General features: G+C 39.8%; 2 protein-coding genes across 18 annotated transcripts in view; one reads left to right on the top strand and one right to left on the bottom strand.

The window, feature by feature from the left end:
* The window catches only part of LOC101085439 (zinc finger protein 300), a 53773-nt gene that overhangs the window by 14976 nt on the left and 11189 nt on the right, over positions 1 to 27608 (bottom strand). Inside the window, exons 1-6 of one of the 10 annotated variants that reach the window (XM_023260382.2) lie at positions 17560 to 17771; positions 12700 to 12765; positions 4799 to 4926; positions 4098 to 4194; positions 2728 to 2854; positions 2374 to 2469 (exon numbers count right to left, since the gene is read on the bottom strand). In XM_023260382.2, coding sequence (XP_023116150.2) covers positions 2374 to 2469; positions 2728 to 2854; positions 4098 to 4187 — 313 coding nt within the window. In that variant the 5' untranslated portion in view covers positions 4188 to 4194; positions 4799 to 4926; positions 12700 to 12765; positions 17560 to 17771. Of the gene's footprint in view, positions 1 to 2373; positions 2470 to 2727; positions 2944 to 4097; positions 4195 to 4798; positions 4927 to 5621; positions 6222 to 12699; positions 12766 to 17559; positions 17774 to 27608 lie in introns of those variants that run through there. The other 9 variants (XM_045036718.1, XM_023260378.2, XM_045036713.1 and 6 more) reach the window with 9 other exon arrangements.
* LOC101085183 (zinc finger protein 182-like) lies at positions 15254 to 26369 on the top strand. 8 transcript variants are annotated; one of them, XM_045036725.1, is made up of 5 exons: positions 15254 to 15407; positions 19884 to 20091; positions 20898 to 20982; positions 21274 to 21369; positions 24793 to 26369. In XM_045036725.1, exons 2-5 carry the CDS (start codon positions 20077 to 20079, stop codon positions 25719 to 25721), a joined length of 1125 nt encoding a protein of 374 aa, XP_044892660.1. In that variant the 5' UTR covers positions 15254 to 15407; positions 19884 to 20076; the 3' UTR covers positions 25722 to 26369. The 8 variants fall into 8 exon arrangements, with proteins under 8 accessions (XP_044892660.1, XP_044892656.1, XP_044892668.1 ...); XM_045036721.1 differs by having other exon boundaries at positions 20856 to 20982; XM_045036733.1 differs by having other exon boundaries at positions 20840 to 20982.

The following is a 27608-nucleotide window of genomic DNA, read 5'->3' as shown; positions in this document are numbered from 1 at the left end:
GATCTCATGATTCACAAGACTGAGATCGAGCCCCACATCGAGTTCAATGTTGGCAGCTTGGAGCCTGCTTGGAATTCATTCTCTTCCTCTCTCTCTGTCCCTCCCCCTCTCGTGTTCTCTCCCTCTCAAAAAGTAAATAAATAGCTTAAAAAAAAGAGTAAAAAGACAACCCATATGATGGAAGTATTTGCAAATCATGTATCTGGTTAAGAGACTGAAATCAAATAAGAACTCCAGGAGCTTCCAGGTTGGGGAACACATGGGAGGCGCTGGGAGAATGGTGGTGCACCTGGAGAGGGAACGGGAGCTCTGCGCCCCTTCCACATACCTTCCTCGAGGTATCCCCTCCAACTGGGTGTTCCTGGGTTACATACCCTTTTATAGTAAACTGACAATCTAGGTAAAGCTCAGAAGAGCCTTGTGAGTTCTCCAGATTCCTCTTCCCCTGTATCAGTGACAAGTTGGACGGCAGATGGTGTTAACTTCACTCAATTGGATTCCTGAGGGACCAGTGGAGCATGCCCCCCTGCCAAACTGTGTTGGATTTGCATCACGTAAAGGAAACAAACACTGTTGTGTTAAGGCACTGGCATGTGGAGGTTAATCTGTAATACACTATATCTAGCCTGTCCTAATTAATACTGAAATCAGTACCAGTGGACAACAAAAAAGAATCTATACAAAACACTTTATCTACATAAAGAACTTTACATAAAAATTCCATATATGTTCTATATAAGAATTTTATCTATACAAAGAATTCTTACAACTCATTAATAAAAAGACAAATAGTTCAAAATAGAAAAAGGATCCCAACACACTATTTTCCAAAGAAGATACATAATGATAAATAAGCAAATGAAAATATGCTCAGCATCATTAGTCATCAGGGACTATTTTAGTTAAACACAAAGTTGATATATGACCCAGCAATTCCATTCCTAGGTACATAATGAAGAAAAAATGAAACCTATGTCTACACAAAAACTTATGCATGAATGTTTACAGTAGCATTATTCATGTTGCCAAAAGGTGGAAACAAGCCAAATATCCAATGATTGATGAATGGATAACCAAATGTAGTATATCCATACAATGGAATATTACTCAGCCAAAAAAGGAATGAAGGACTGATACACGCTATAATGTGGATGAACCTCAAAAACAGGATGCTAACTGAAAGAAGCCAGTCACAAAAGACCACATATTACATTATTTCATTTAAATGAAATATCAAGGGGCACCTGGGTGGCTCAGTTGGTTAAGCGTCCAATTCTTGGTTTTGGCTCAGGTCACAATCTCAGTTTCGTGGGTTTGAGTCTCATGTCAGGCTCTGCACTGGTGGCACAGAGTCTGCTTAGGATTTTCCTCTCTCCCTCACTCTCTGCCTCTAACCTCCTCACACTGTTTCTGCCTCTCTCAAAATAAATAAATAAAACTTAAAAAAAGACATTTAATAAATGAAATATCAAGAGTAGGCAAATTAACAAAGACAGAAAGTAGATTAGTGGTTGCTTAGGGCTGGGAGATGGGAAACAGGGGTGTGATAGCTAAAGAGTACAGGATCTCTTTTGTAGGTGATAAAAATGTTCTAAAATTGGCTGTGGCAATTGTTACACATTATTTGTGAATACACTAAAAACCACTGAATTGTTAACTTTGGGTCAACTGTAAGGCATGTGAGTTATATCTTAAAGTTGTGTAAATAAAAATAGTAACAAAATTTCAGAGTACAGCTAATGAAACTTTGTATTCACACTGTGCATCCACACTTATGTTAGTCTCCAATAAATATCTTTTACTGAAGTCAAGTAAGCCTAGCAAATTTCTTCCAGAAAGCCATAAGGATTCCTAACTCCAAGAATTTATACACAGCCATTCCTAGAGCTTGCCTTCGCCATCCTCCTGCCTAACCCACACTTCAAATATACTTCAGAGGGGCTGGTTCATGCTGGGAAAACATGCCTTCTTAAGTTATGCCACATCTCTTTAGACTATGATTTTCATTTAACTCCTAAAACATTAACTAGATTGGTCATGCAATTTTATACAGCCATGAACTTTGATTCTTATCTTTCCATGTAAAACCTATGTTCCTGAAAAGCATCTGATTTCTAGTGCCTTTGAATTTCTTCTCGAAAGGCACTAAAGACATGATTGTTGAGTGAATCAGTAAGAAACTTTTTTTCTCTTTGTGGCTCACTATTACTTAACGAGTTGTCGAATACTTACTACACGTTCAGCACAGGAGCAAGAGGGAGTAGGAACTGCCAACTAGGTGGAAGCATAAGTCTCAGCCACCAGCCAATTAAAAACAAAAAACAAAGAAACTGAGATTTCACTTCCCTTGACTCCCACCTGCTAGATTTTTACCTGGATAGTTCCAATCTGATACATCTCTCTTTATTATCCATGGCTCTTCTCCTTGCTCCAACTTGGAGATGACATCTGGTTTGGAAACTGGATGCCCTATTATAGAGAAATCAGAAAGGAATTGGGTTGACTGCAGTGAAGAAAAACAAGGGTGCTATTTTAGGAGCCCCACAATGAAGCTGTCCAGCTGTCCAGCTGCCCCCAGCAGAGTAATAACCCGCTGGAGAGGAGATTGGGGAATAGAGAGCACAAAATCAGTCATTACATATGTCAGGAACCCACCCAATTTGATCAAATGAGAAGAGATAAGCACTGGATTAGATATGCTGAGATATGCGGGGAAGCCATCCTTACCCAATGAGATCACGTGGCTGAAGTTCTCCAGCATCACATCTCTATACAGGGTCCTCTGAGCAGGGTCCAGCTGCTGCCACTCCTCCTTAGTGAAAGCTACAGCCACATCCTCAAATGACAATGGACCCTATAATAGCATGCTCCTGTTCAATCTGAAGTGATCATTCCCATTTTTACCACAGCATGCAAAACTATGTGCCCAGTTCTATGTCATGCCTATTCAGAAAAATGATGTAAAATTTTGTCTTTAGCAAAAAGAGTCAAACTTATCAGAAGAACAGAAGAGCAAAAGAGACTTATTCACAAATGGGAATTCAATAAAGGCAGCATTTTAAATAAGTAACTTGTTCAATAAATGGTACTGGAAAAAGTGGATAGTCATTCAGTTAAATAAGAAAGTTGAGACTTTATGTTTTAAAAACAAGAAACAGTTTCCAGATGGGGAAAAAAAAATCTAAGCATTGCAAATTATTAATACTGGCTATCCCAGGAGAAAGGGAATTTTAAAATCTTTTTCACTTTATTTTATGTATGTATGTATGTATGTATGTATGTATGTATGTATGTATTTCTTAAATGTTTTTACCAAGTAGGGATAATTCAGGCTAGGACAAAAAAAATAGTAAAATGATTTTATAAATTGAAAAAAATAGGGCAAGAACTGGCATTCAGTTGGGGAGTAGCTTCACAAACCCCGAGACCACAGCAAAGGCTATAGAAAATCAGAGACCCCTGTGCTCCAAATGTTTACCACAGAATTTTAAGTACAGAACTGCCTATTTGAGAGAAATAATCACATAGAGACAAATAGATACTCATCATTCCATCTTATCTAGGTTTTATCTCTGGATAAACTGTACCTTAGTTCTCCCAAAGAATAATGCTTATGGAGTTCAGCTTTAACATTATAACTGTCTTCTAAAAAAATATTTAAAGACACAACCACAAAAAATCTACTGATACATTTATGCAGAAGTATAGGTCAGGACATCATCTATAGGAGACCCCCGCCCCCCAAAGAAATTTCTTTTTTTCCTGATTTGTGGAGAATGCCAAATCACATATATGATGTTCTCTACCTTTCCACTGTGGTTGCTAGAAAAGATCAAACAAATGTGCACTTTAATTTACACATTTATGTAAAATAGACATAATGTACATATAATAAGTGTATTATATTTATATAGAACTTATACATAACAAATATATATGTGAACTCTAATAGTGGTTTTATGTGGTTCTACTTATTACATAGCAACTCATTCCAAGTCTTTGTTCTCTCTACATTTTCCCTAATTCTAATCTCTAGCTTTCTACACTTCTCCATTTGATTATATGGAAACCAAGTACAAAATAAGCAAGCAACTCACGTGAGACTTGGTCATTTTCTGCTTCTCTTCCAAAAGAGCAGAGGTCTGAAGAATCAGGACTGAGAGACAGACTAAGTCTCCAGGGGCCATTTACCATCTAGAAACAACCACCAACAGAAGTCAGATGAAAAACAGGTCGCCCCATAGAAGGTCATTTGATCCTTATAGAAGGATCTGTATGCACCATGTGAAAAAAGTCCTCTTGTGATTATAATAGGATCACATAGAAAATGTACAAGGTGATTTTTAATTGGATAAACGAAGTTATTTCTGTTGATACACAAACACCTTAATGTTCCCCTTTGAATCAGCAATTCTATTTGCAATTCTATCTGTAAGACTCTATCATAAGACAATAACCATGTCTACACATACACATAAGATTTAACTGCAGATGGAGCAGTTCCCTGACAATAAGAATAAGAATAACCAAGTAGAAAACTAAGGAATGCACCCATATTCCCTAGACGTAAGCAGCCAGCAAAATCCTAAGAGCTCTTTTATATTTTCCCCTAACCCAGCAAATTATCTTGCCAAGTCAATATTCAAAGACTAAAATTGTTGATTTTGCTGATTTTAACATGTTTTTTGCTTAAGATTTTATTTTGATTTCCAATAGTGCAGTTATCTATGTAAGAAAATCGTGACAGGTTAGAACCATTGATAAACAGGAATACAGTACAGTGCAGAAAGATACTTACCTGGTGAATTCTTCTCAGTCCCAGGATGGATCATCCAGAGAAGGCTGTACTCATTCACAGGAAGTGAGTGCTCCCATGATAGGTAGACTGTTTCATATGGGGTTATCCCAGGCTTTGTCAAAATGAACCTAGAAGGAAACAATTAAATAGTCAGGCTCCTCTCTGGACACTGAACTCTGAAACAATAACAGGTGTTTAATAAATGTTTGCTGAACAGAATGTAGAACAAATTCAATAAATAGGAAGAAACAGGGCTGAAATCACACCTCATGTAAGAAAAAGAAAAAGCAGCTCTCACATTTCAGAGCTGGTCTGGCACTCAAACTCTCCTATTTAATATAATTACACAGAGTATCAACATCAGACAAGGCCACTCAGTGACCAAGATGGAATAAAACAAAAACAAGCCCTCTCTGAAGTCATGTCTGAACACAGACAAAACATCCACATTGTCCAATCCACAAAACGCCCTCTCTCCTGGTTAACATGAGTGACTGCTACTTCCTCACCTATTACAGCTTTAACTTTAGGTTAGTCTTTCCTCTCTCCAGATGTACTGAAATTCCCAAACAACATCCACTTCCTTACAACATCCAATTCAGAGCAAGGTCCACTCCCTTAGGCCCTCCTCGAAATCACCTAACACAAATCCTGTAAGTTCTTTCTAACACGCTCTTTCTGAGAAGCCCCCACTTTCCCCATGGTGTAACTAGATGCTAGAGCAATAAACCCAATCTGTTCAACTACAGGGTGTTCCTGGAGCTCTTTGGCTAGAGAGAATCGACAATAATAATGTTATTGCTTTAGATTTGTTTGGTCTTACATTCAAAGGATGTTTTCTTCTGTGAGCTTTTGAGCGATGGAGGGAGATGGTGATTTGAGGAAACATCTGAGGAGGGGCTTCAAGGTGGGGGCCACCTCGGACTTTACATAAATTGTAAAGTTTTCTCACTAAACCAGGACGGACCTTTATCAGCCACTGGCTGAATTAATGACTCCTACAAATCACTGAATCAAGCAGGGGCAGAAATCACAAATCCCAAAGAGCACTTCCAACAAACCCCCAACACAAGACTAGCCATATAGGTTCACAAATCACTGGTCATATGAATACTCCAACAGCGCACAGACCTGCCATCCCTGACCCACAGATCAGACAGCTCTCCTTGTTACTGACCTCTACATGTACCCAACACTCATCCCACAGACTTCCCATCAGACTCCATAGACCTCCAATTGCTGACCGCCCCTCCAATATCAACCCCAAACTTCCTCATGACTCAATCCATAAATCCCACTTCTACTCCCAGCTCGATTATCAGGTCCGGAAACGTCCGTCACAGTTTAACCCGGGACAGCTGTCATGGATTAACGTGATTAGCACCCGCTTCCTGCCTGGGTGACCACAGCGCAGGGCTCTCAAGCATGCGCCGAGCTATTCTGAGCGGTTTTGCCCACTCCGCATTCTCTGCGGCTTTGTTCAGGAGGCAAGATGTCCGCCCCCATGCGCTGTGTCTCACTGCGGAAGCCGCCATCTTGAGAACCCGGACAATTCCGTACAAGAGGAGGAACTTGGGTTTATTCCCAGCCTGAGTTTGGACCGTGTCTTTGCGGCGGCGAGGGGAACGGGTAAAATGACCGAAAGGAAGATTATATAAACCCGTGTGGGGCAAAGTTTTGCCGAGAGCTTTTAAAGGATCGGGGAAGAAGGTGCAGTGGTGCAGTCCTTTATTTGAAGACTAACTGGGGAAAGAGGAATTTGGAACGGTGGAATCCTTTTGCAGGGATTCTACTTCAAAGTGCTGGTAAATGGTACAGCCCTATACAGGGGGATTCGCCCTATACAAGGGGATTCCACTGTAGGACAGAGGGGCAAAAGTGATGGAAGGGCTCATGGGGGGGGGGGTGGAGAGGAGTCATAAAACCGTTAATTATGCTAAAAAAAAACAATGCTAAGGAATCGCGTTGGGGAAATTCCTACTACCGTAGTATGTTGCAGGGAATTTCTGATGAAAAAAAGGAAAATTGAGACAATGATGAGACTGAGGCACAAAATAAAGGAGAATCTGAGGAACAGAGAATGGAGACTAAGGCACAAAACGCAGGGGGCGGGGGGTGTAGGTATTGAGACTGAAAGGCTGAGGTCTGAGACGAGGGGAGAATGCAGAAGAGGGGGAGACTGAAAGGGATAAAAAGGACACTGAGTGAGTGGAAGGGGGAAGACCGAGGTAGGGTGGCTAACCCCCTAGGTTTGTCTGGAATTTCCCAGGAAATCCATCCTCAGGACTTCAAACCTCTCAGTTTGAGGAGATGGGTGGGGAAAGTTGGGGGAAAGTGCAAAACCTATAAGGTGACCTAAAAACTAAGGCAATGAACAACAACGTTTTTATTTTTATTTTTAAAATATAATTTGTCAAGTTAGCTAACATACAGTGTATACAGTGTGCTCTTGGCTTCGGGAGTAGATTCCCATGATTCATTGCTTACATACAACACCCAGTGCTCATCCCAACAAGTACCCTCCTCAATGCCCATCACCCATTTTCCCCTTCCCCTTGCCCTCCCCCCCCCCCATCAACCCTCAGTTTGTTCTCTGTATTTAAGAGTCTCTTATGGTTTGCCTATAAGAGTTTGCCTATAGTTTGAAACTATTTTTTCCCCTTCCCTTCCCCCATGGTCCTCTGTTAAGTTTCTACTTATCAAGATAGTATGGTATTGGCACAAAAACAGACACACAGACCAATGGAATAGAATGGAGAACCCAGAATGGGACCTACAAATGTATGGCCAACTAATCTTTGACAAAGCAGGAAAGAATATCCAATGGAAAGAAGTCTCTTTAGCAAATGGTGCTGGGAGAACTGGACAGCAACACGAAGAATGAAACTGGACCACTTTCTTATACCATTCACAAAAATAAACTAAAATGGATGAAAGGCCTAAATGTGAGACAGGAAACCATCAAAATCCTATAGGAGAAAACAGGCAACAACCTCTTTGACCTCAGCCACAGCAACTTCTTGCTCTACACGTCTCCAAAGGCAAAGGAAATACAAGCAAAAATGAACTACTGGGACCTCATCAAGATAAAAAAGTTTTGCCCTGCAAAGGAAATAATCAACAAAACTAAAAGGCAACGGATGGAATGGGAGAAGATATTTGCAAATGACATATCGGATAAAGGGTTAGTATCCAAAATCTATAAAGAACTTACCAACCTCAACACCTAAAAAACCAAATAATCCAATGAAGAAATGGGCAGAAGACATGAATAGACACTTTTCCAAAGACGACATCCAGATGGCCAACAGACACATGAAAATATGCCTAACACGTTTTTAAAGTCAAGTGGATAAGGATATAGATTTTGTACCTTTCCCAGTCAGCATTGCTATTTTTCCCCTTGGCTTCTGATGTTGGCAACCATGATTTGCGATTTACAATAATGGATTATCCATTGTTGTGTCACTCGGGAGTGATACGTTTTAAGTGTGTAACTTAAATGCATGGCAATCATAAGTGTTAACAGTCTTTTGCTTTGTCTATGGATTAACCATCGTGCTTTGTACATAATGCTTGTTTAATTTTTAAATTGTAAATATTGTGACCATGTTTTCTAAGAGTTCAGAAAATGAAAATGAAAACAACTGTAATACCAATGACATTGCCCAAAAAAAGCCTCTTATTTTGATGACAGATGTAAAGACACACCCATACCTGGATTAGGGAGGTAAAAAACTAAAATAGAGCAAATTGCACAATATGCAAAAGAGAATTCAGGCTTGGGCATGGTGGTGAAGGGGGTGCAAAAGCAAAATGAAACGAGTCAAGGATAACAGGCAAATACTTCTAAATAAATAAAAGGGTTTTTGCCTCCCCAAAAGACACCAACACTGAGTTGAAAATAGTAATTTCCCAGTTATATTAGACAGACAGCATAAATAGATATTACTGTATAATTCTAATTACTTATATATGAAACGGAATAAAATTACATTTCCAAACTCAAATGTTGCAACTAAAATGTCCTGTGGACAAAAGGAGAAATTTTGGTAATAGGTGTGTTAGCCCCTTACAGTGTAGAGCCAATCCTGCTTTGTATTATTATTATTATCATTACTACTATTTTTATGTTTATTTATTTTTGAGAGAGAGAGCACAAGCAGGGGAGGAACAGAGAGGGGGGGACAAAGAATCCAAAGGAGGCTCTGTGCTGCCAGTGCATAGCTCCACACGGGTTCGAACCCATGAACTGTTAGATCATGATCTGAGCTGGTCAGTCGCTCAACCGACTGAGCCACCCAGCACCCCTTTTATTATTTTTTATTTATTTTATTATTTTATTTTATTAAGAGAGAGAGAGTGTAAGGGAGAGTGGCAGAGGGGGAGAGAGCGAATCTTAAGCAGGCTCCACACTTAGCATGGAGCCTGATGTGGGGCTCGATTCCACATCCCTGGGATCATGACATGAGCCGAAATCAAGAGTTGGGCACTCAACCAATTGAGCTGCTCAGATGCCCCAATCCTGCTTTCAATGGTATATCAGGAAATACATCAAATCATGACAGAAAACAAATCCCCTAGCTCTTCACACTTGGATTGAAAAATGGGGGTCAAACTGTCTTTTTCATTTATAAAGATTTTCATGAAACTAAAGAAAATAATATTGTTGATATCTTGTCCAATTGTAAACTAGACTTTTTTCAACTAGAAAAATGTTCAGTAGACACTGCAAGTGTAAATCTGCGGTTAAATTCACTCTATAAACTTATCAAAGTAAATGAAAACATCTTACCTGCTAAGATAGCATATAGTTATAGATAACATATAGTTAGAGCATGTTTCTTCCCTATCCATTAATCCATTTACATTTAAAATGACCACTGTAAAGCCATTTTGCTAGTTGTTTCTATGTGTCATATTTTTTGTGTGTGCCTCAATTCCCTCAATACTGCCTTCTTTGTGTTTTTTTTTTTTTTACAGTGTACCATTTTGATTCCCTGCTTAGTTCTTTTTTTGAAAATGTTTTAGTTATTCCCTTCTTGGTTGCTATGGAAATTACAATTAACATCCTGAATGTACAATAATCTACTCTGAATCGTTATCAATGTAGCTCTAATAGCATACAAAACATTGATCCTTTACAACTCTGTCCTCCCGTTACTTTCACCTTTCTGTTGTTATTGTAGACAAAATAGACACGAAGTCAGAAATTGTTACAAAAGAAAAAAGGTCATTATATATTGATAAAAGAGTCAATTCATCGGGGCGCCTGGGTGGCGCAGTCGGTTAAGCGTCCGACTTCAGCCAGGTCACGATCTCGCGGTCCGGGAGTTCGAGCCCCGCATCAGGCTCTGGGCTGATGGCTCAGAGCCTGGAGCCTGTTTCCGATTCTGTGTCTCCCTCTCTCTCTGACCCTCCCCCGTTCATGCTCTGTCTCTCTCTGTCCCAAAAATAAATAAACGTTAAAAAAAAAAAGTCAATTCATCAAAAATATTAACAATTATGAACATTTATACACTGAACAAGGACCAAAAATATTGAAGCAAATATTGACATTATTAAAGGGAGAAATGGACAGTTTTATAATAGCAGTGGGAGACTTTAACACCCCATTTCAAATAATGGATTGAACATAGAAACACAAAATGAAAAAGGATATAAATAACCTGATTAACACTTAAACTAGACCTAAGAGACATACAGGACACTATACCCAGTAACAGCTAAACACTTATTTTTTTCAGGTTCACACGGAACATTCTTCAGGATGTACCACATCTTAGGCTACAAAACAAGTATCAATAAATTTTAAAACACTGAAATCATATATACTGTGTTCTCCAACCACAAGATAATAAAATTGGAAACTAATGAGAAGAAAAACTGGAAAGTTCACAAATATGTAGAAATTAAACAGGACCCTATTAGATAACCAGTGGGTAAAAGAAAAAAAAAAACACAAGGAAAATTTAAAAGTATTTGGGGGTGCCTGGGTGGCTCCGTGGGTTAAGTGTCCAACTTCAGTTCAGGTGATGATCTCACAGTTCGTGGGTTCAAGCCCCGCATTGGGCTCTGGGCTGAACACTTGCTCAGAGCCTGGAGCCTGCTTCAGATTCTGTGTCTCCTTCTCTCTCTGTCCCTCCTCTACTCATGCTCTGTCTCACTCTGTCTCTCAAAAATAAATAAATGTAAAACAAATTTTTTTTAAATACTTGGAAACAGGGGTGTCTGGGTGGCTCAGTAGGTTAAGCGTACAAACTCTTGATTTTGGTTCAGGTCATGATCTCATGGTTTGTGAATTTGAGCCCTACATGGGGCCCCGTGCTAACAGGATTGAGCCTGTTTAGGATTCTTTCTCCCTCCCTCTCTCTTGGTCCCTCCCCTGATTGTGCACATGCTCTCAAAATAAATAAATAAACATTATAAAAAAAAAAAAAAAGGAAGTAACATTAAATTAATATGGAATCAACCAGTGAGAAAATATTTTCCTCGTGTTTGTATCCCTATCTTTCTGGTTAAATCAAGGAAAAAGTGTCAATACTCATGTTTGTAACATCTAACACTTCCTCTTCTTTTTTAAACCTAGGCGTCTAGTTCAGAGCCTTTGGCAAACTACAGTAGCTACTTAACTAAAAGTAAGTAAAATCCCAGTTTGGGATTCTCTCTCTCTCCCTTTGCCCCTCCCCACCACCCTCAAACAGAGACAAATGAAACAAAACAAAACAAACAACAACACACCAAGCTTACTGGATACAGCGAAGGCAGGGCATGGATGGAAATTTAGAGCTGTAAATGCCTACAGTAAAAAAAGAAGCAATATCACAAGCAATTGCCTAACTTTACACCTTAAGTAACTAGAAAGACATGAAAACTAAAACAGAAGGAGGAAGGAGATAATAAAGATTTGAGTGGAAATAAAATAGAGAAGAACAATAGAAATGATCAACAGAACCAGTAGTTGGTTCTTTGAAAGATCAAAATAAATAAGTAAACTTAAAAAAAAAAAAAGATCAAACACAGAACAAGGATGCCTCCTTTCACCACTTTATTCAACATTGTGCTGAAATTATGGCCATAGTAATTAGCCAAGGGAAAAAAATAATCAGGGGCATCCAAATTAGAAAGGAAGATGAAAACTGTATCTATTCACAGGCAACATAATCTTAGTAAAATCCAAAAACCTCTCCCTCCTGCCTCACACACAAATTATTGAAGCTAATAAATTCAGTAAGGTTGCAGGATACAAGGCCAACATAAAAGTGATATTTCTACACAATATCAACAAACAATTCGAAAAGGACATTAAGCAAACAATTCCATTTATAATAGCATCCAAAGGAATAGAATACGAACAAATATATTAAACCAAATAAGTACAATACTTCTACATTGAAAACTACAAAAACATTGCTGAAAAGAATTAAAGATCTAAGCAAAAGGAAAGGTAGTATGCAATCACTGATTCGGAAAACTTGATAATATTAAGATGCAATATTCCCCAAAGGCATCCAGAGATTCAATGAAATTCCTATCAAAACCCAACAGCTTCTTTTGCAGAAATAGAAAAGGTTATCCTTAAATGCACACGGAATTGCAAGAGACCCAGAATAGCCAAAACAACCTTGGAAAAAGAACAAAGTTGGAGGGCTTATACTTTTTTACTTCAAAAATTACTACAAAACCATGGTTATCAAAACAATGTGGTACTAGCATATGGGTAGACATATATAGGTCAATAGAATAGAATGAAGAGTCCAGAAATATACCCAGACACCTATGTTCAAGTGGTTTTTGACATGGGTGGCAAGACCATTCAATGAGAAAAGGACTGTTCTTTCAAGAAATAGCCCTGGGAAAATTAGATAGGCACATGCAAAAGAATAAAATTGGACCCTTACCTTCCATCATATGAAAATAGCCAACAATCACATGAAAAATTCTTGACATTATTAGTCATCAGGGAACTGCAAATCAAAACCAAAATGAGATACCACTTTATACCTACTAGGATGGCTAGCATCAAAAAGATAATAACAAATGTTAGTAATGATGTGGTGAAATCAGAACCCTCATACACTGCTGGTGGGAATGTAAAATGGTATAGCCACTTTGGAAAAAACTTGGCACTAAACAGAGAATTACTATATGACCCAGCAATTCCACTGCCAGGAATCTACACGCAAGAATTGAAAGTGGTATATCCACACCAAAGTGTATACACTATTTACATAATTATTCATAAAAGTCAAAAGGTACAAACAAGCCAAATGCCGATCAAATGGTGAATGGATAAAGAAAATGTGGTCTGTACATACAATAGAATATTATTTGTCCATAAAGAATGAACTGATACATGCTACAATACGGGTGAACCTTGAAAATATTACATTAAGTGAAAGAAGGCAGTCATAAAAGACTACATAGTACATGATTCAATTTATATGAAAATATAAATAGAACAGGCATATCTACAGAGCCTGAAAGTACCAGGCTTAGGTATTTAGGACTGGGAGGTGGTGAATAGTGGGGCAATAGCTAAAGGGTACCGAGTTTCTTTTTGCAGTGATAACAATGTACTGAAATTGACTGTGGTGATGGCTGCACATATCTGTGACTATACTAAAAGCCACTAAATTATATACTTTAAATGGGTGAATTATATCTCAATACAGGTATTCTTTTTTTTTTTATTTTTTTTAACGTTTATTTATTTTTGAGACAGAGAGAGACAGAGCATGAATGGGGGGAGGGTCAGAGAGAGAGGGAAACACAGAATCAGAAGCAGGCTCCAGGTTCTGAGCTGTCAGCACAGAGCCCAACGTGGGGCTCGAACTCACAGACCGCGAGATCACGACCTGAGCCAAAGTCGGACGCTTAACCGACTGAGCCACCCAGGCGCCCCCAGATATTCTTTTTTTAAAAAGCTGAAATTCTTAAAGTAGTCAGAGGAAAACACGTATTTCCTTTACGGACTAAGATTGTCAATTGACTTTTCAATAGAAACTATGAAAGCCAGAAAACAATGCAGTCCTAGAACATGTATATAATTCCAAACTCTTCCTTAGCAAAGGGAATAAGTAAAACTACATCTACTCCATATAGTACTACTCCTACTCCCGTACAATTGTTTTTTACCATAAAAATTTTTAAAATTTCCCATAATTTAGTCTTCTATTTTTTCCTTATAGTAACATGCTAAAGAGTTTCCCCACCCAAAGATTTAGTACAGACAGCCTTATATTTAAATGTTTATAAATTTTACACTTTCGTTTTTATGCAGTATTTCATACAGATTAAGGACATTTACTATAGAGCAAAGGTTGTCAAATGTTTTTTAGTAAAAGGCCAAATAGTAAACAATTTAGGTTTTGCAGGCCATATGGCCTCTATCACAAATGAACTCCACTGTCGTAGAGTAACAGCAGCCATAGACAATAGTAAATAAATAAATGTTGCTATGTCCCAATAAAACTTTATATACACTAAAATTAGAATTTCATATAGTGTTCATGTATTATGAAATACTATTTTATGTTAACCATTTTTGAAATTTTCTCTATGTTATGATATTTTGACATTCTGGGGTAGAGGTCACTGCTGACTGGGGAAACTGCCCCTCTCAGAAATAGTTAATTCCTATTGTAATAAACAGCTTACCTGACAGCACTCCTCCCATATGCAAACCAGTCAATCCCAAGTTCATACCCCCAACCACCTCCTTTATCTAACAGCCACACACCAACCTAATATTCCCCTGCCCTGAATCAATCCAGGTAACAATTAAAGCCAATCCCTATACCCCCAAGCCCACCAGAATTATTCAAACCAGCCAATCGTAAACGGTTTATTCTGCTCTGCCTTTCCTTTCTCATGTAAATGCCAATAAAGGCTATGGTCTAGAGTGCACTTGTGATGAGCACTGGGTGATATACAGAAATACTGAATCACTATATTGTACCCTGAAACTAATATAACACTGTATGTTAACTATGCTACAATTTTTTTCAAGCCTTCATATCTTTAAAAAAAAAAAAAAAAGGCTATGATCTATGCCTTTACTCCTGCCTCCTGACTGACACTGGTGCTTCTCCCTGTGGTCCTATGTGACATTGTAATTTATAAGAAAAAACATATTTGGTCATTCAGATGACCAAGATGTATTTCTCATACACATTGGGTCATTGTCCATGGTTCCTGGCTCTCAGCTTCCAAAACTTGGAATTTCCTGAGTGATAAGAGCAATGGGAGCATCTTCTGTTATCCTATTTGGTCTCTTGCTCTCAGTATCTGAAATTGCTTTAGAGTCGTAAGTTGAGATGGGTGTCCTATTATTCACAATAGCCCTTTTCCACCACAACTGGGTGACTGGGTTACCATGTTACTGAGGTGACTTGTGGAAAGCACCTAAAGATGGAGGCTGGTTGCCAGGGCAACCAACCGAGAGTACAGAGGTGGAACTTTCAGTCTGGCCTCCTGATTTTCAGGGATGGGATAGAGGCTAGAGGTTGAATCAATCAATAACCAATAGCCAGTGACTTAGTCAATCATGCCTATGTAACGATGCCTCCATAAATACCCAAAAGGACAGGGTTTGAAGAGCTTCCAGGTTGGTGAACATGTGGAGGGAGATGTGGGGAGAGTGGCTTGTTTAGAGAGCATGGAAGCTCCACCCCCTTTCCCTATACCTTGTCCTACGTATGTCTTCTATTTAGTTGTTCCTGGGTCATATACTTTTCTAATAATCAGTAATCTAGTAAGTAATATGTTTCTTTGAGTTCTATGAGCTGTTCTAGCAAATTAATTGAACCCAGGAAGGAAGGGGTGGTCAGAACCTCTGACTTATAGCCAGGCAGTCAGAAGTACAACTAACAACCTGGGCTTGTGACTGGCATCTGTAGGAGGAGGCCTGGGAACCTCCAATCTGTAGCACAGAATAACCTGGGCTTAGGACCAGGGTCTGAAATGGGGTTGGGAGCAGTCTTGTAGGACTGAACCCTTAACCTGTGGGATCTCATGCTATTTCCCAGTAGATGTGGCAGAAATCGTAGGACACCTGGCTCATGTCAGAGATTTGATTATTGGTGGTGTAGGGAACCCCTCAGTAGAATTGGGACCCAGTCTGCCTCCCATTTCTAGGGGAACTTTGAGTAAATTAAATTTTTCTTTCAATGACATTGACCTCTCTGTGTCATCACTCAGTCACTTTTATAAACTAACACCTAAACACATCTCTATTAATTTTTTTCCAGTCATTTACAAATGTACAAAACACTCTATGGTCACAGAGAGTGCAAAAACAGGCAGTTGGCTGATGTGGCCTGAGTGGCAGTTTACCAACCCATGGTCTACAGCCATTCTGCCTTGCTCTCCCACTAACTAGCTGTGTGTCCCCTAGTTAAGTGGGTTAATCTGGGTGTCTCAATTTCCCTCAAGGGTAAAATGAAGTTAATAGAATCTAGTTCACAGAGTTGTCATAGGAGTATTAAATTAGTTAATACATTTAAAGTACCTAGAATAACACACAGGCCATAATCTCAGTGACTTTGGACACCAATGAGCTGGAACTGGTCCACAATTCACAGGTTAAATTCACAAATCACAGTCCTCCATAAGACTGCCTTCACTTCCGTCACCAGCTGTAAGCTCAGGACTTCTCAGGCCACCCTCACCTCTGGCTAGTGGGCTAAAAATTCAGGGGTTCCCAGTGCCCTTTTTGATACTTTGGTGATTCACTTCAATGACTCACAGAACTCAGGAAAGCACTATACTTATGATTATAGTTTTATTATAGCATTAGGATAGGAATGAGAACTAGCCAAAGGGAGAGACTAATAGTGTACAATCTGAAAGGGTTACAAAAGTGAAACTTTTGTATGATCTCTGAGTCAGAGATACCTACAATACTGCCAACCAGGGAAGTTCACCTGAGCTCCCCGTCCAGAGTTTTTATCCAGGTTTCATTACCTACGCGGCCTTCAGGCTAAACTCAATCTCCAACCCTGCCTTATACCCCTGAGGGATTCTCCAAATGATATCTTCTGGTTTAAAACCCCAACTCTCTAATCACATGGTCTTTGTTGGAGTGGCCAGCCCCCACCCTGAGTCATCTTCTCAGTGTCAACTCTCCAGGGACCCACCATGAGTCATTCTAGGTAGGATAAATTATCAGGGCCCACTAGGGGCATTTCCATTACTGGGGAAATTCCACAGATCTAGAGGCTACCTCTCAATAATAGAGGACAAAATCTTTATTCTGCCAGCCATATTCTTTACTGCAAGTGTTTAGAGCTTACTTGCCAGAAACTTCGAATGAAAGCCAAAATCTTTATTACACAATAGTAAATGCTGTATAAGTTTTTGTTGTAACTTTTAAGCCATATGGAAACTGGCACAACATGGAAGGTGATTATCCAAAATTATTTTTCCCAAAAAACCAGTTTCCCTAGAACTATGGGTACGTATCAGGGCATTGATTAATGTCGCACTAGATCAACATGAAGCATCTTTATATATAACATCAAAGTGCCCTGTGGAGGAAACCTGTCTGTAGATTTTTTCAAGTTTTTCTTTTTAATGTTACACAGACTAGTTAGCTATTGGTCTTCAAGTCTGTGTAATCAAAATTAATTTGTGTGTTCTCAGAAAATATGCCAGCTGGTCACAGAATACTAATTTAAACCACTGCTAGCTTTCATTTACAGGCATTTTAGTGAAATCTCTGAAATGTATCTCCCCTTTCGTCAAAACATTATACTCACGGGTCCATTCAGAAAAGCAGAAGGGCTGACCACAAAAATATGAAAGGCTTCAGGCTCAAACTCAAATTCCAGAGTTAAGTCCTGCAGGCTCAGGCCTGGGAAAATTCTTGAAACGTTGTAGGTCTGGCTAGCTATCGCTAGCCTCTGGCTCAGTACGTCGAGCGACCCTCTATGGGTTCTCTTTGGAGGAGGGGTTTGGAGCCTGAAGCCGGGACTGCAGTGTCGGAATCCGCTGCAATGCGCCCCGACGCTCCACGCGCGCCCTGCCTCTCGCCGCGCATGTGCCGCGCCGCCGCTGAGGCATTCTGGGAGATGTATTTTGCAGTCAAAGGGAACGGGCTCCTGCGAGACCCGCGCGCGTGCGAGACGTCCTCCTCTGCGCATGTGTGCCTTCCCTGTCCTCACAGCGCTGCCCCCGGGCGGGAGTGAGGCTCTGATCCTTGCACCTGGTTGGTCTTGGTCCGGGCTGGAGGTGCGCGGAGGAAGCGGGCGCGGATTTGGGGAAGTGGAGTGAGTGGGTGAAGAACAATAGGACTTTGGGGGTAGGCGTGAACCGGGGTGTGTCAAAAGCTGCAGTGACCGTCCTTAACCTGGGTCCGTGAGTCTGGGGCGGGCGGGGTCCCGGGTCTGCATTCTTGCTGGTGTTGCGCTGCAGGTGTCGCGCTGCAGATGTCGCTGCTGGAGCGCGTCCAGCGGTGCCAGTGCGCGCAAGTGGCCCCAGGGTCAGGAGCGCCCTCCGGGGTGTGCAAAGAGAACCAAGTTTTACTGAAGGTCTGAAATGTTCCAGGTGGAGTACTACCTTACTACCTGCTTTTCCAAAGGCATCTAACTTTTAACCCTACAGCAACCCTCTAAGTCAGGTTTTCAACCATTGGCTGCAACGCAGTAGTGGTAGTGAAATTTGTTTAGTGAGCCAAGACTAGTATTTTATTTGCCAGTACTTTTAGGTCGTATATAATTTACATAGAATGATTTGCACATAATTTACAGAGTAAAAAGTTTGTAGATGCACCCGTATGATTACCACCCCCATCAAAATACAGAACATTTTAATCCCCCAGAAATGCAACCCCCCACCTGCTTAAGAACCAGTTTTTTTCAATTTCTATCTCTATAGGCTAATTTTGCTTCGTAGAACATCATATAAATGGAATCCTACAGCATGTACTCTTATATGCAAGCATTAAAAATAAATACTGTAAAGTAGCACATATGTATTCCCTTGTGATAAGGATTGTTTTATGAAATGTATTATATATAACTGTATTTTTAAAATGACTATTGGGCATCCATTAACCAGACACTATTGTTAGTGCTAGGGGTGCAATACTGAATCAAGCAGACAAAAATCCCTGCCTTCATGAAATTTTAGTTTTAGTAAGTAGAGATAGTCAATTAACAGTAAGCATAATTATGTAGTATATTAGATAGTAAATTATGTATTTGAACTTATACACAAAGAAAAAGTAGATCAGGGTAAGGGAGATGGGGGGATTAAGTTTAAATTAGGTAGACAGCGAAGGCCTCCTTGGTGATTTTTGAGCAAAGATGAAGAAATAGAAGGTTGTGCTGGGTAGAAGGAACAGCCAGCATGGACACACACACACACACACACACACACACACACACACATTAACATTAGGTTGTTTTGTAGAATATGTTTCTTACCTTAATCAAAATATGTTTCTTACCTAATCACTGATACAATATAGATATTATTTCTGATTTTACTGAGGCTCAGAAAGGTAAAGCTGAGTAACTTGCCCAAAGTCAAATAGCCAGCAGGTAAATTCAAGCCCAAATGTTTTCCTCTAAATCTTCTACCCTTTATAGAGGTTTCCCAACCTAAAACATAGGATTTAACTGACCTCTGCTCCTGCTTGGCTTGGAGCACAGGAATCTGCACCTCAGCTCCCCTGGGAAAGATTCCAGAAAGACTGTTGCGTGAATCACACCATGTGGACATTTTATTTCCAGGGTCTGTTGGTGTCTCTTCCCCAGTTCCTAGGTCCCAGTGAGAATCTGTTGCTGGTACATTCTACCTTCAGACTCCAACCTGTCTGTGCTCCTACAGCCCTCGTTAGAATCCACAGAAGGCATGACTAAACAGTCACAGAAGGATGTGCACCAATTGCCATTACATATTGATAAATATTTGGCAACATCATTTTTGATGACTGTAAATTACTTTATCTTTGGAGTATATATCTGTTTTACCAGTTCCTTAATGTCTTCCAACTTTTCAATATGTTAAAAATGCTACAACAGATATCCTTGCAGCAGATATCCTAAATCTCAGTGCAAATCTGTGTTTTTTCTCACAGTGAGTTCTAGAGGGCCCCAGGGGACGATCTCCCACAGGGTGGCTTCCTCAACCCAGCTGTTGCGGCATCTGCATATGGGTTTGTTACACTGGTGATTCTGGGATCTTCAAGTCATACCTGGTCTCTCATGGCTCCATCCCTTCCCTTCCCTCTGTCCTCATAGACCTCTGTCTTCACCCAGAGGCTGCAGAAAATGACCAAGTCGCAGGTGAGTTAGTTTGTCCCATTATATAGGAACAGTAGTGAGGGACTGTAAAAATGACCATGTGAGCTAAAATCATGCAAAGCAATCTTAATAATTAGCAGGATTTTTTACATTGGTTACGGTTCTGTGACCTTTAAAAATTTTAAACATTAAACATTTAAATGTTTAAACGTTAAAATTTAAAACATTAAATCCTCTTACTGTTGGTTATGCAAGTATAGGGAAATGAAAACTAGTAAAAACAAATATTTAGCACATTATAATTTGAAACATTGAGAATTAAAATATTTGTTGAAAAAACACTTACCACGAGCATTTTGAGCAGTGCCTTTTCTCTTTGTGTAACTTGGTAGCAAGTGAGCATTTTTTCTGTGCCTTGGCAAATTGGATCAGATTCCAATATTTGATCTTTTGGATCTAGGACATTCAGTTCTGGACATGTATGGGGCGCTCACTAAATGTTTGCTTAGTGACTTAATGAATGAATGGCCTAATAAATAACGAACCTGTAAGTATAAACTACTCTAGATATGATTTTTGTGTCACCCATGAAGTGGAACACAAAACTAGACAAATGGGCATCAAAGGACTGTGCTAGAGAAACAGAATGAGACCAAATTAGTATAATACAACCCAAAATGAAATGGGGCTAAATTTCAGGAAGGATAATCAAGTAATGAACATGCTTAAAACCATTTGCCATGCTTTTTGTTTCTACTTTGTGCAATACCGATGACTTTAGTTGGAATAGGAATGTGTTGTTACAGGGACCGGTATCATTCAAGGACGTGGTTGTGAATTTCACCCAGGAGGAGTGGCAGTATCTGGACCTTCCCCAGAGGGATCTATACAAGGATGTGATGCTGGAGAACTATATCAACCTCATCTCAGTGGGTGAGGACCATTTCCCAGTGTTGACTGACATGTGCCTGGTTAATTACTTTTCCTTTCTCAGTTGCTCCAAATTGTCAGTCCTTGGAAGTACTTTTACAAGTATGGCTCTGAGTCTTAGTAGATTTAGCATTGACAGTCTCTGGGAGGTATGACTACAAGTTTGTTTAAAGACCTCTCTTTTTCAGATACAAATGGGCACCTTCATCGGGCAGTTCCTGATGAAGTTCAGAGTTCAAAGGACCTGAAGCCCAGGTAGCTAGGTCCAAATCCCATATCATTTTCCATTGACAGGCTATCAAACTACTAAGCCATCTGTGATCCACAAGTTGGAGCAAGGTGAAGAACCATGGATGGTAGAGAGAGAAATCCCAAATTGGAGCTATGCAGGTGAGTTAGGTAAAGAGCTCTGTGGATGGAAGTGAATGAAATTACGATCACAGTTGATCTGGGGCTCCTGGGTGGCTCTGTCCGTTAAGCGTCTGACTTTGGCTCAGGTCGTGATCTCGTGGTCCGTGAGTTCAAGCCCCATTTCGGGCTCTGTGCTGATAGCTCAGAGCCTGGAGCCTGCTTTGGATTCTGTGTCTCCCTCTCTTTGCCCTTCCCGTTGTCTCTCTCTCAAAAATAAATAAAACATTAAAAAAAAATCACAGTTGATCTAATGGTTACCAGAGGGGAGGTGGTGAGAGGATGGGTGAAATAAATGAAGGGGATTTAGAGTATATTTATCATGGGGCACCTGGGTGGCTCCATCAGTTAAGCATCCGACTTCAGCTCAGGTCATGATCTCACGATTCATGAGTTCAAGCCCCGCATCAGGCTCCTTGCTGACAGAGCCTGGAGCCTGCTTTAGATTCTGTGTCTCCCTCTGTATCTGCCCCTCCCACCGCTCATGCTGTGTCTCTGTCTCTCAAAAATAAGTAAACATTAAAAAAAATTTTTTAAAGAGTATATTTATCACGATGAGCACTGAATAATATATGGAACTGTTGAATCACTATATTTTACACCTGAAACTAATATAACACTATATGTTAACTATACTGGAATTTAAAAGAAGTTTTAGAAAAAGATCACAGTTGATCAATAAGGGTTAGCATCTTTGAAAAATATGCTTCAGGACTCTCTTCTTAAAGGCCTTAGACCTTTTGAAATAACTGGGGTGGCCGACATAAGTTCCTTATTTACCTGAACACTATTTCCATATACATCGCCTTCCCACAGTAATGCTTTTCTTTGCATGGCTGTTAAAGAGTGATGTTTTCCTTGCCAGGTATATTCTGCCTGTGATTCTCACCAACTTCATTTAAGACGTAGAGAAGATTTTTTCTTTTTCTTTTTTTTTTTTCAATTTTGACAAAGTATGTATAACGCAGAATTTAACTATTTTTAAGCATACAGTTCAGTGCCATTAAGTGTATGCCCACTGATGTGCCACCATCACCACCATCCATCTCCAGAGCTCTTTCATCATCACGAGTTGAAACCCTGTACCCCATTAAACAATAACTCCCCATTCTACCTCCCCTGCTTGCCCCTGGGAACCACTATTCTCCTTTCTTTGCTATGAATCTGACTATTCTGGGTACCCCATCTAAATGGAATCATACAATATTTGTCCTTTTATATCTGATTTATTTTACTTAGCGTAATACCTTCAGAGTTCATCCGTGTTACAGCATGTGATAGAATTTTATTCCTTCTTATGGCTGAATAATACTCTATCATGTGTATATACCACATTTTGTTTATCTGTTCATTTGCAGTGAACATTTGAATTGTTTCCACCTTTGGGCTACTGTGAATTATGCTTCTATGAACATTGGTGTACAAATAACCTGTTTGAGCCCCTGCTTTCAGTTCTTTTAGGTATATACCCAGAAGTGAATTTGCTGGATCATGTGGTGATTCTGTGTTTACATTTTTAAGGAATTGCTATGATGTTTTCCACAGCTACCACACAATTTTACATTCTCACCAGCAGTGCCCAAAGTTTCCAGTTTTTCCACATTCCTCACCAATGCCTGTTATTTTTTGTTTTGTTTTTATCATAGCAATCCTAATGGATATGAAGTAGTATCTTATTGTGGTTTCAACTTGCATTGAATGACTAGTGACATTGAGCATGAGTGTGTTTTGGCCATCTGTATATCTTCCTTGGACAGATGTCTAGTTTAGCTTCTGGGGACCTAGTGTTGGATAAAGAATGGAAATCCACTCACTTTCTTTAAAGACTGATGGCTTATAGGTTGGGAACAGGGTTAAGAAGTTAAGTAGAATTGTTGGATTCTGAGCCAAGGAATGACTTTATTGCTCTGATGTAGGTAGCATAAGTTTCACAATAGTCAAGTATTGCCTGAGGTTTATAAGATGGATGAAAATGAAGATAGATAGGATTTTAGATGCTGAATGAGAAATCTGCTGCTTACAGTCTCCATAGTAATAGAATCCAGAAATTTGGAAAGCATGATACAAAGCAGAAAGTGGCAAGCACATAGTTGTCTCAGGATCAGTAATAATACACATAATGATCTCTGAGAAAATGTATTATGTAGGAGGCAGTATTCTGAGTACTTTACATCTATTGACTCATTAATCCTCACAACAACACTACAAGGTAGGTGCTATTACTTTCCTTTTTTATGGAAAGGGAAACTGAGACCCAGAGAGATCAAGGAACTTGACCTGTGCCACATGTCTAATTAGTGAGGGAGGGAGCTAGGATTGAAACCCTGGTAATCTGGATTTACTCCCTGTGTGCTTAACTGCAGTTCCTCTTCCATATGTGGTAGGTAGAGAGGAAGGTGGGGAGAGTATTTAAAAGTCAGGATTGAGGTACCTGGGTAGCTCAGTGGGTTAAGCATCTGACTTCAGTTTAGGTCATGATCTCACAGTTTGTGAGTTGAGCCCCACGTTGGGCTCTCTGCTGTCAGCACAGAGCCTGCTACAGATCTTCTCTTCCTCTCTCTCTCTCTGCCCCTTCCCTGCTCACGGTCTCAAAAATAATTTAAAAAAATTTTGAAACATCAGGATTAATGCAGTATCTATGAACTATTATAGGATAAGATGATACACTGAGCAGCAAGAATCCAGTGGTTAATCTGTCTTGAGGCAGGTAGTATTTTGCTTACCCTGTGGCCTCTCTCTCTCTTACTGGACATATGAATTCCTGGGCCCTCACACCCATACAAGAATGAATTACTGTTACATGGCTTTTTGAAGGACTGGCTACAAAGGTGTTCCTGCTTGCAAGTGGTTGGTGGTTTTGTCAAATCAATTTCGTGTTGATGGATGAATAGACAAGAGCTCAGAGACATTGGAAACAAAGAGACAAGTGGAGATTACACTAGAGCAATCCGACAATGAGCTGATGAGCACCAGCTCAGATCTCTCTGTTCCTCAGCCAGTCTTTTCTTCATTTCCTCTAATCACCGTCTCATCCTAGTTATTTTCATTCACCAAATGGGCTCTTCCTATTGACCCTGTCACAGCTTTGATCCCTTTTACTGCTCTTTGGGATTATTTTCATTTTTCTCCCCAATTTGCAAAGTCCTAGTTGCATATAGCCAGATACATATGTGTTCTTGGTCATATTCTCTATTTCCATTTCTACTAATAATAGTTTTTTTTTAAGTTGTGGTTTTCTTGCAAAGCTCAGGGGTGTGGATTCCATTTAGCCTTGGTATTTCTTTTAGATACAGATACTAGGCCTGAGAGTAAAGATTCAGTCTCAACAATAGGGTGAAAGGTTAGGAGCCATGATACATTAGCAGAAATATCCACACACATATAGTTAATTATGCTTCCTTATAGAAGAAACATGGCAACTTGGTGACCACATGGAACAACACCAAGAGAACCAAGAAACACTTTTGAAGCATGCTGCATTCATTGACCAGGAAACTGGGACTGACGAGAAAGGTAACAAGTGTAATGCACTTGGAAATATATTTCATCTGAGCACAGACTTCATTTCTTCAAAACAGAGACTCCAAAAATATGACCCCTACGGTAGGAGTTTGAATTTTTTCGGCTTATTTAGTGGTAATAGAAGATACTCAAAAAAGACTGAATGTAGTGAATGTGGGAAAGCCTTCTTCCAGAAGTCAGACCTTATTATACATAAGAGAACTCATACAGGAGAAAAGCCCTTTGTATGTACAGAGTGTGGGAAAGCCTTCAGCAAGAAATCCAATCTTGTTACACATCTCAGGATCCATACTCAAGAGAAACCTTATGAATGTACTGAATGTAGAAAAGCTTTCACCCATAAGTCACACCTCACTGAACATCAAAGAATTCACACTGGGGAGAAACCCTATGAATGTGATGAGTGTGGGAAAGCGTTTTTCCAAAAATCACACCTCAGTATTCATCAGAGAACTCATACTGGAGAGAAACCCTATGGGTGTGATGAATGTGGGAGAGCCTTCAGCATGAAGTCTCACCTCTTTGTACATCAGAGAATACACACAGGAGAGAAACCTTACGTATGTACCAGGTGTGAGAGGGCTTTCAGTGAAGTGTCCTGCCTTATGAGACATCAGAAAATCCATACTGGGGAGAAACCTTATGAATGTAATGAGTGCAAAAAAGCCTTTTCTGAGAAGTCTGACCTCCTCATACATCACAGAACTCACACAGGAGAAAAGCCCTATGAATGCAGTCAGTGTGGAAAAGCCTTCAGACATAGCTCGGCCCTCTGTCGACATAAAAGGACTCATAAAGAAAAAATTCCTTAAAAGAGAAACTAATGTGGGAATATCTTCAACTAAAAGCTTCAGTAGAAATCAAATCTTGGAGTGCTGGAGTGGCTCGGTCTGTTAAGCATCTGACTTTGGCCTAGGCCATGATCTCGCTGTTCTGGAGTTCAAGCCCCGTGTCCGGCTCTGTGCTGACAGCTCAGGGCCTGGAGCCTGTTTCAGACTCTGTGTCTCCCTCTCCCTCTCTCTGCCCCTCCCCCCTCTCTTTCTTTCTCTTAAAAAGAAAGAAACATTAAAAAAAAATCAAATCTTATTATGTATCAAGAAGTCAAGCCTCTTAATTCAACATATTTTAAAAGTGTGTAATTATGTTTTTGTAGAAGTGATATTCCAGATGCGATCCCAAAGTATTTCTAGAAGATATAGAAAGTATATCTCCTTGTCAGGGGCACCTGGGTGGCTCAGTCGGTTAAGCGTCCGACTTCGGCTCAGGTCATGAGTTCATGGTTTGTGAGTTCGAGCCCCACATTGGGCTCTGTGCTGACAGCTCGGAGCCTGGAGCCAGCTTCAGATTCTGTGTCTCCGGCTCTCTCTGCCCCTCCCCCACTTGTGCTTTGTCTCTATCAACAATAAATAAAATGTAAAAAAAAAAAAAGTATATCTCCTTGTTAAAGGATAAATGCTCAATGTGGACCACAAAGACTTTTGAAATATTAGTAAGCGGACTAGTCAGAACAAAATTAGAAAACCATATATGGACAATCTACAAAATATGAAAGCCTTAGATTCCTGATTGTATATAAACCTTATATTGGAATTGTATATGTGAAGTTAACATAATTATGAATACAGAATAAGTATTATATGTACAATGCCATCTGCCAAGATCTTTTATGTTGAATAATACTATTTTTCTTCTATTTAAAAGAAAATATGTCATTCAAGAAGAATTTAAAACTAATATTATATGTCAACTGTACTTCAATTAAAATAAACTTTTCTTTCCTGTTGAATGCTGGTATGTGTATAAAAGACTTCTGTTAATTTTTGATCAGCAGTAGAGTATGAAAAGGTGTTATTATTATACATATTTATATATGACATAGATACATGAAAGTGGGCAAAAGAAAGTAGCCATGGCTTCTTACAACAGTCACTATGATTTAAATAGTGGCTTTTGGTGACTAAACCACCCCCTTCTTCCATATTGTTATTGTGTTCCCTAATTAAAGACTTAATGCCCAGTACCTCAGAATATCACTATGTTTTGAAATAGGGCCTCTAATGAGTAATTAAGTTAAAATGAAGCCATTAGAGTAGGCCCTACTCATATGGGACCAGTGTCCTCATAAGAAAAGGAGATTAGGACACCAGGGATGTACGTGCTCAGAGGAAAGACCGTGGGAAGAGGCAGCAGGAAGATGACCTCAGAGGAAGCCAACCCTGCTGGCACCTTGATCTTGGACTCCCAGCCTCCAGAAGTGTGAGAAAATAAATTTCAGTTTCTTAAGCTACCCAGTTTATGGATTTTGTTATGGCAGCACAGCAGACTAATACACACACTACTGCTCCTTTTCACTGGGACACTTCATAAAACTGAGTGTCCAAGTCATAAGTACTCTAGGGGCACCTGGGTGGTTCAGTCAGTTGAGCATCCGACTTTGGCTCAGGTAATGATTTTGTGGTCTGTGAGTTCAAGCCCCATGTCAGGCTCTGTGCTGACAGCTCAGAGTCTGGAACCTGCTTCAGGTCTGTGTCTCCATCTCTCTCTTTCTCTGCCCCTCCCCCATCCTCTCAAAAATAATAAATAAACAAAAAAATTACTCAGGGCATCTGGGTGGCTCAGTCAGTTAAGCGTCCGATTTCGGCTCAGCGGTTTGTGAGTTCAAGCCCCACATCAGGCTCTGTGCTGACAGCTCAGAGCCT

This window comes from Felis catus, chromosome A1 (genome assembly GCF_018350175.1).
Source record: "Felis catus isolate Fca126 chromosome A1, F.catus_Fca126_mat1.0, whole genome shotgun sequence".
NCBI classification, from domain to species: domain Eukaryota; kingdom Metazoa; phylum Chordata; class Mammalia; order Carnivora; family Felidae; genus Felis; species Felis catus.
The sequence above is the reverse complement of the archived record's forward strand: the minus strand, read 5'-3'. Positions and strand labels throughout refer to the sequence as shown.

Bases quoted from the DNA above. Each gene is read 5' to 3' on its own strand.
- LOC101085183 (XM_019810527.3), top strand. From the start codon at position 17,942: ATGTGTGCCTTCCCTGTCCTCACAGCGCTGCCCCCGGGCGGGAGTGAG. The intron at 18,032-20,046 runs GTGCGCGGAGGA...CTGTCCTCATAG, and splicing joins GGTCTTGGTCCGGGCTGGAG to ACCTCTGTCTTCACCCAGAG. The intron at 21,370-24,792 runs GTGAGTTAGGTA...GCTTCCTTATAG, and splicing joins CCCAAATTGGAGCTATGCAG to AAGAAACATGGCAACTTGGT.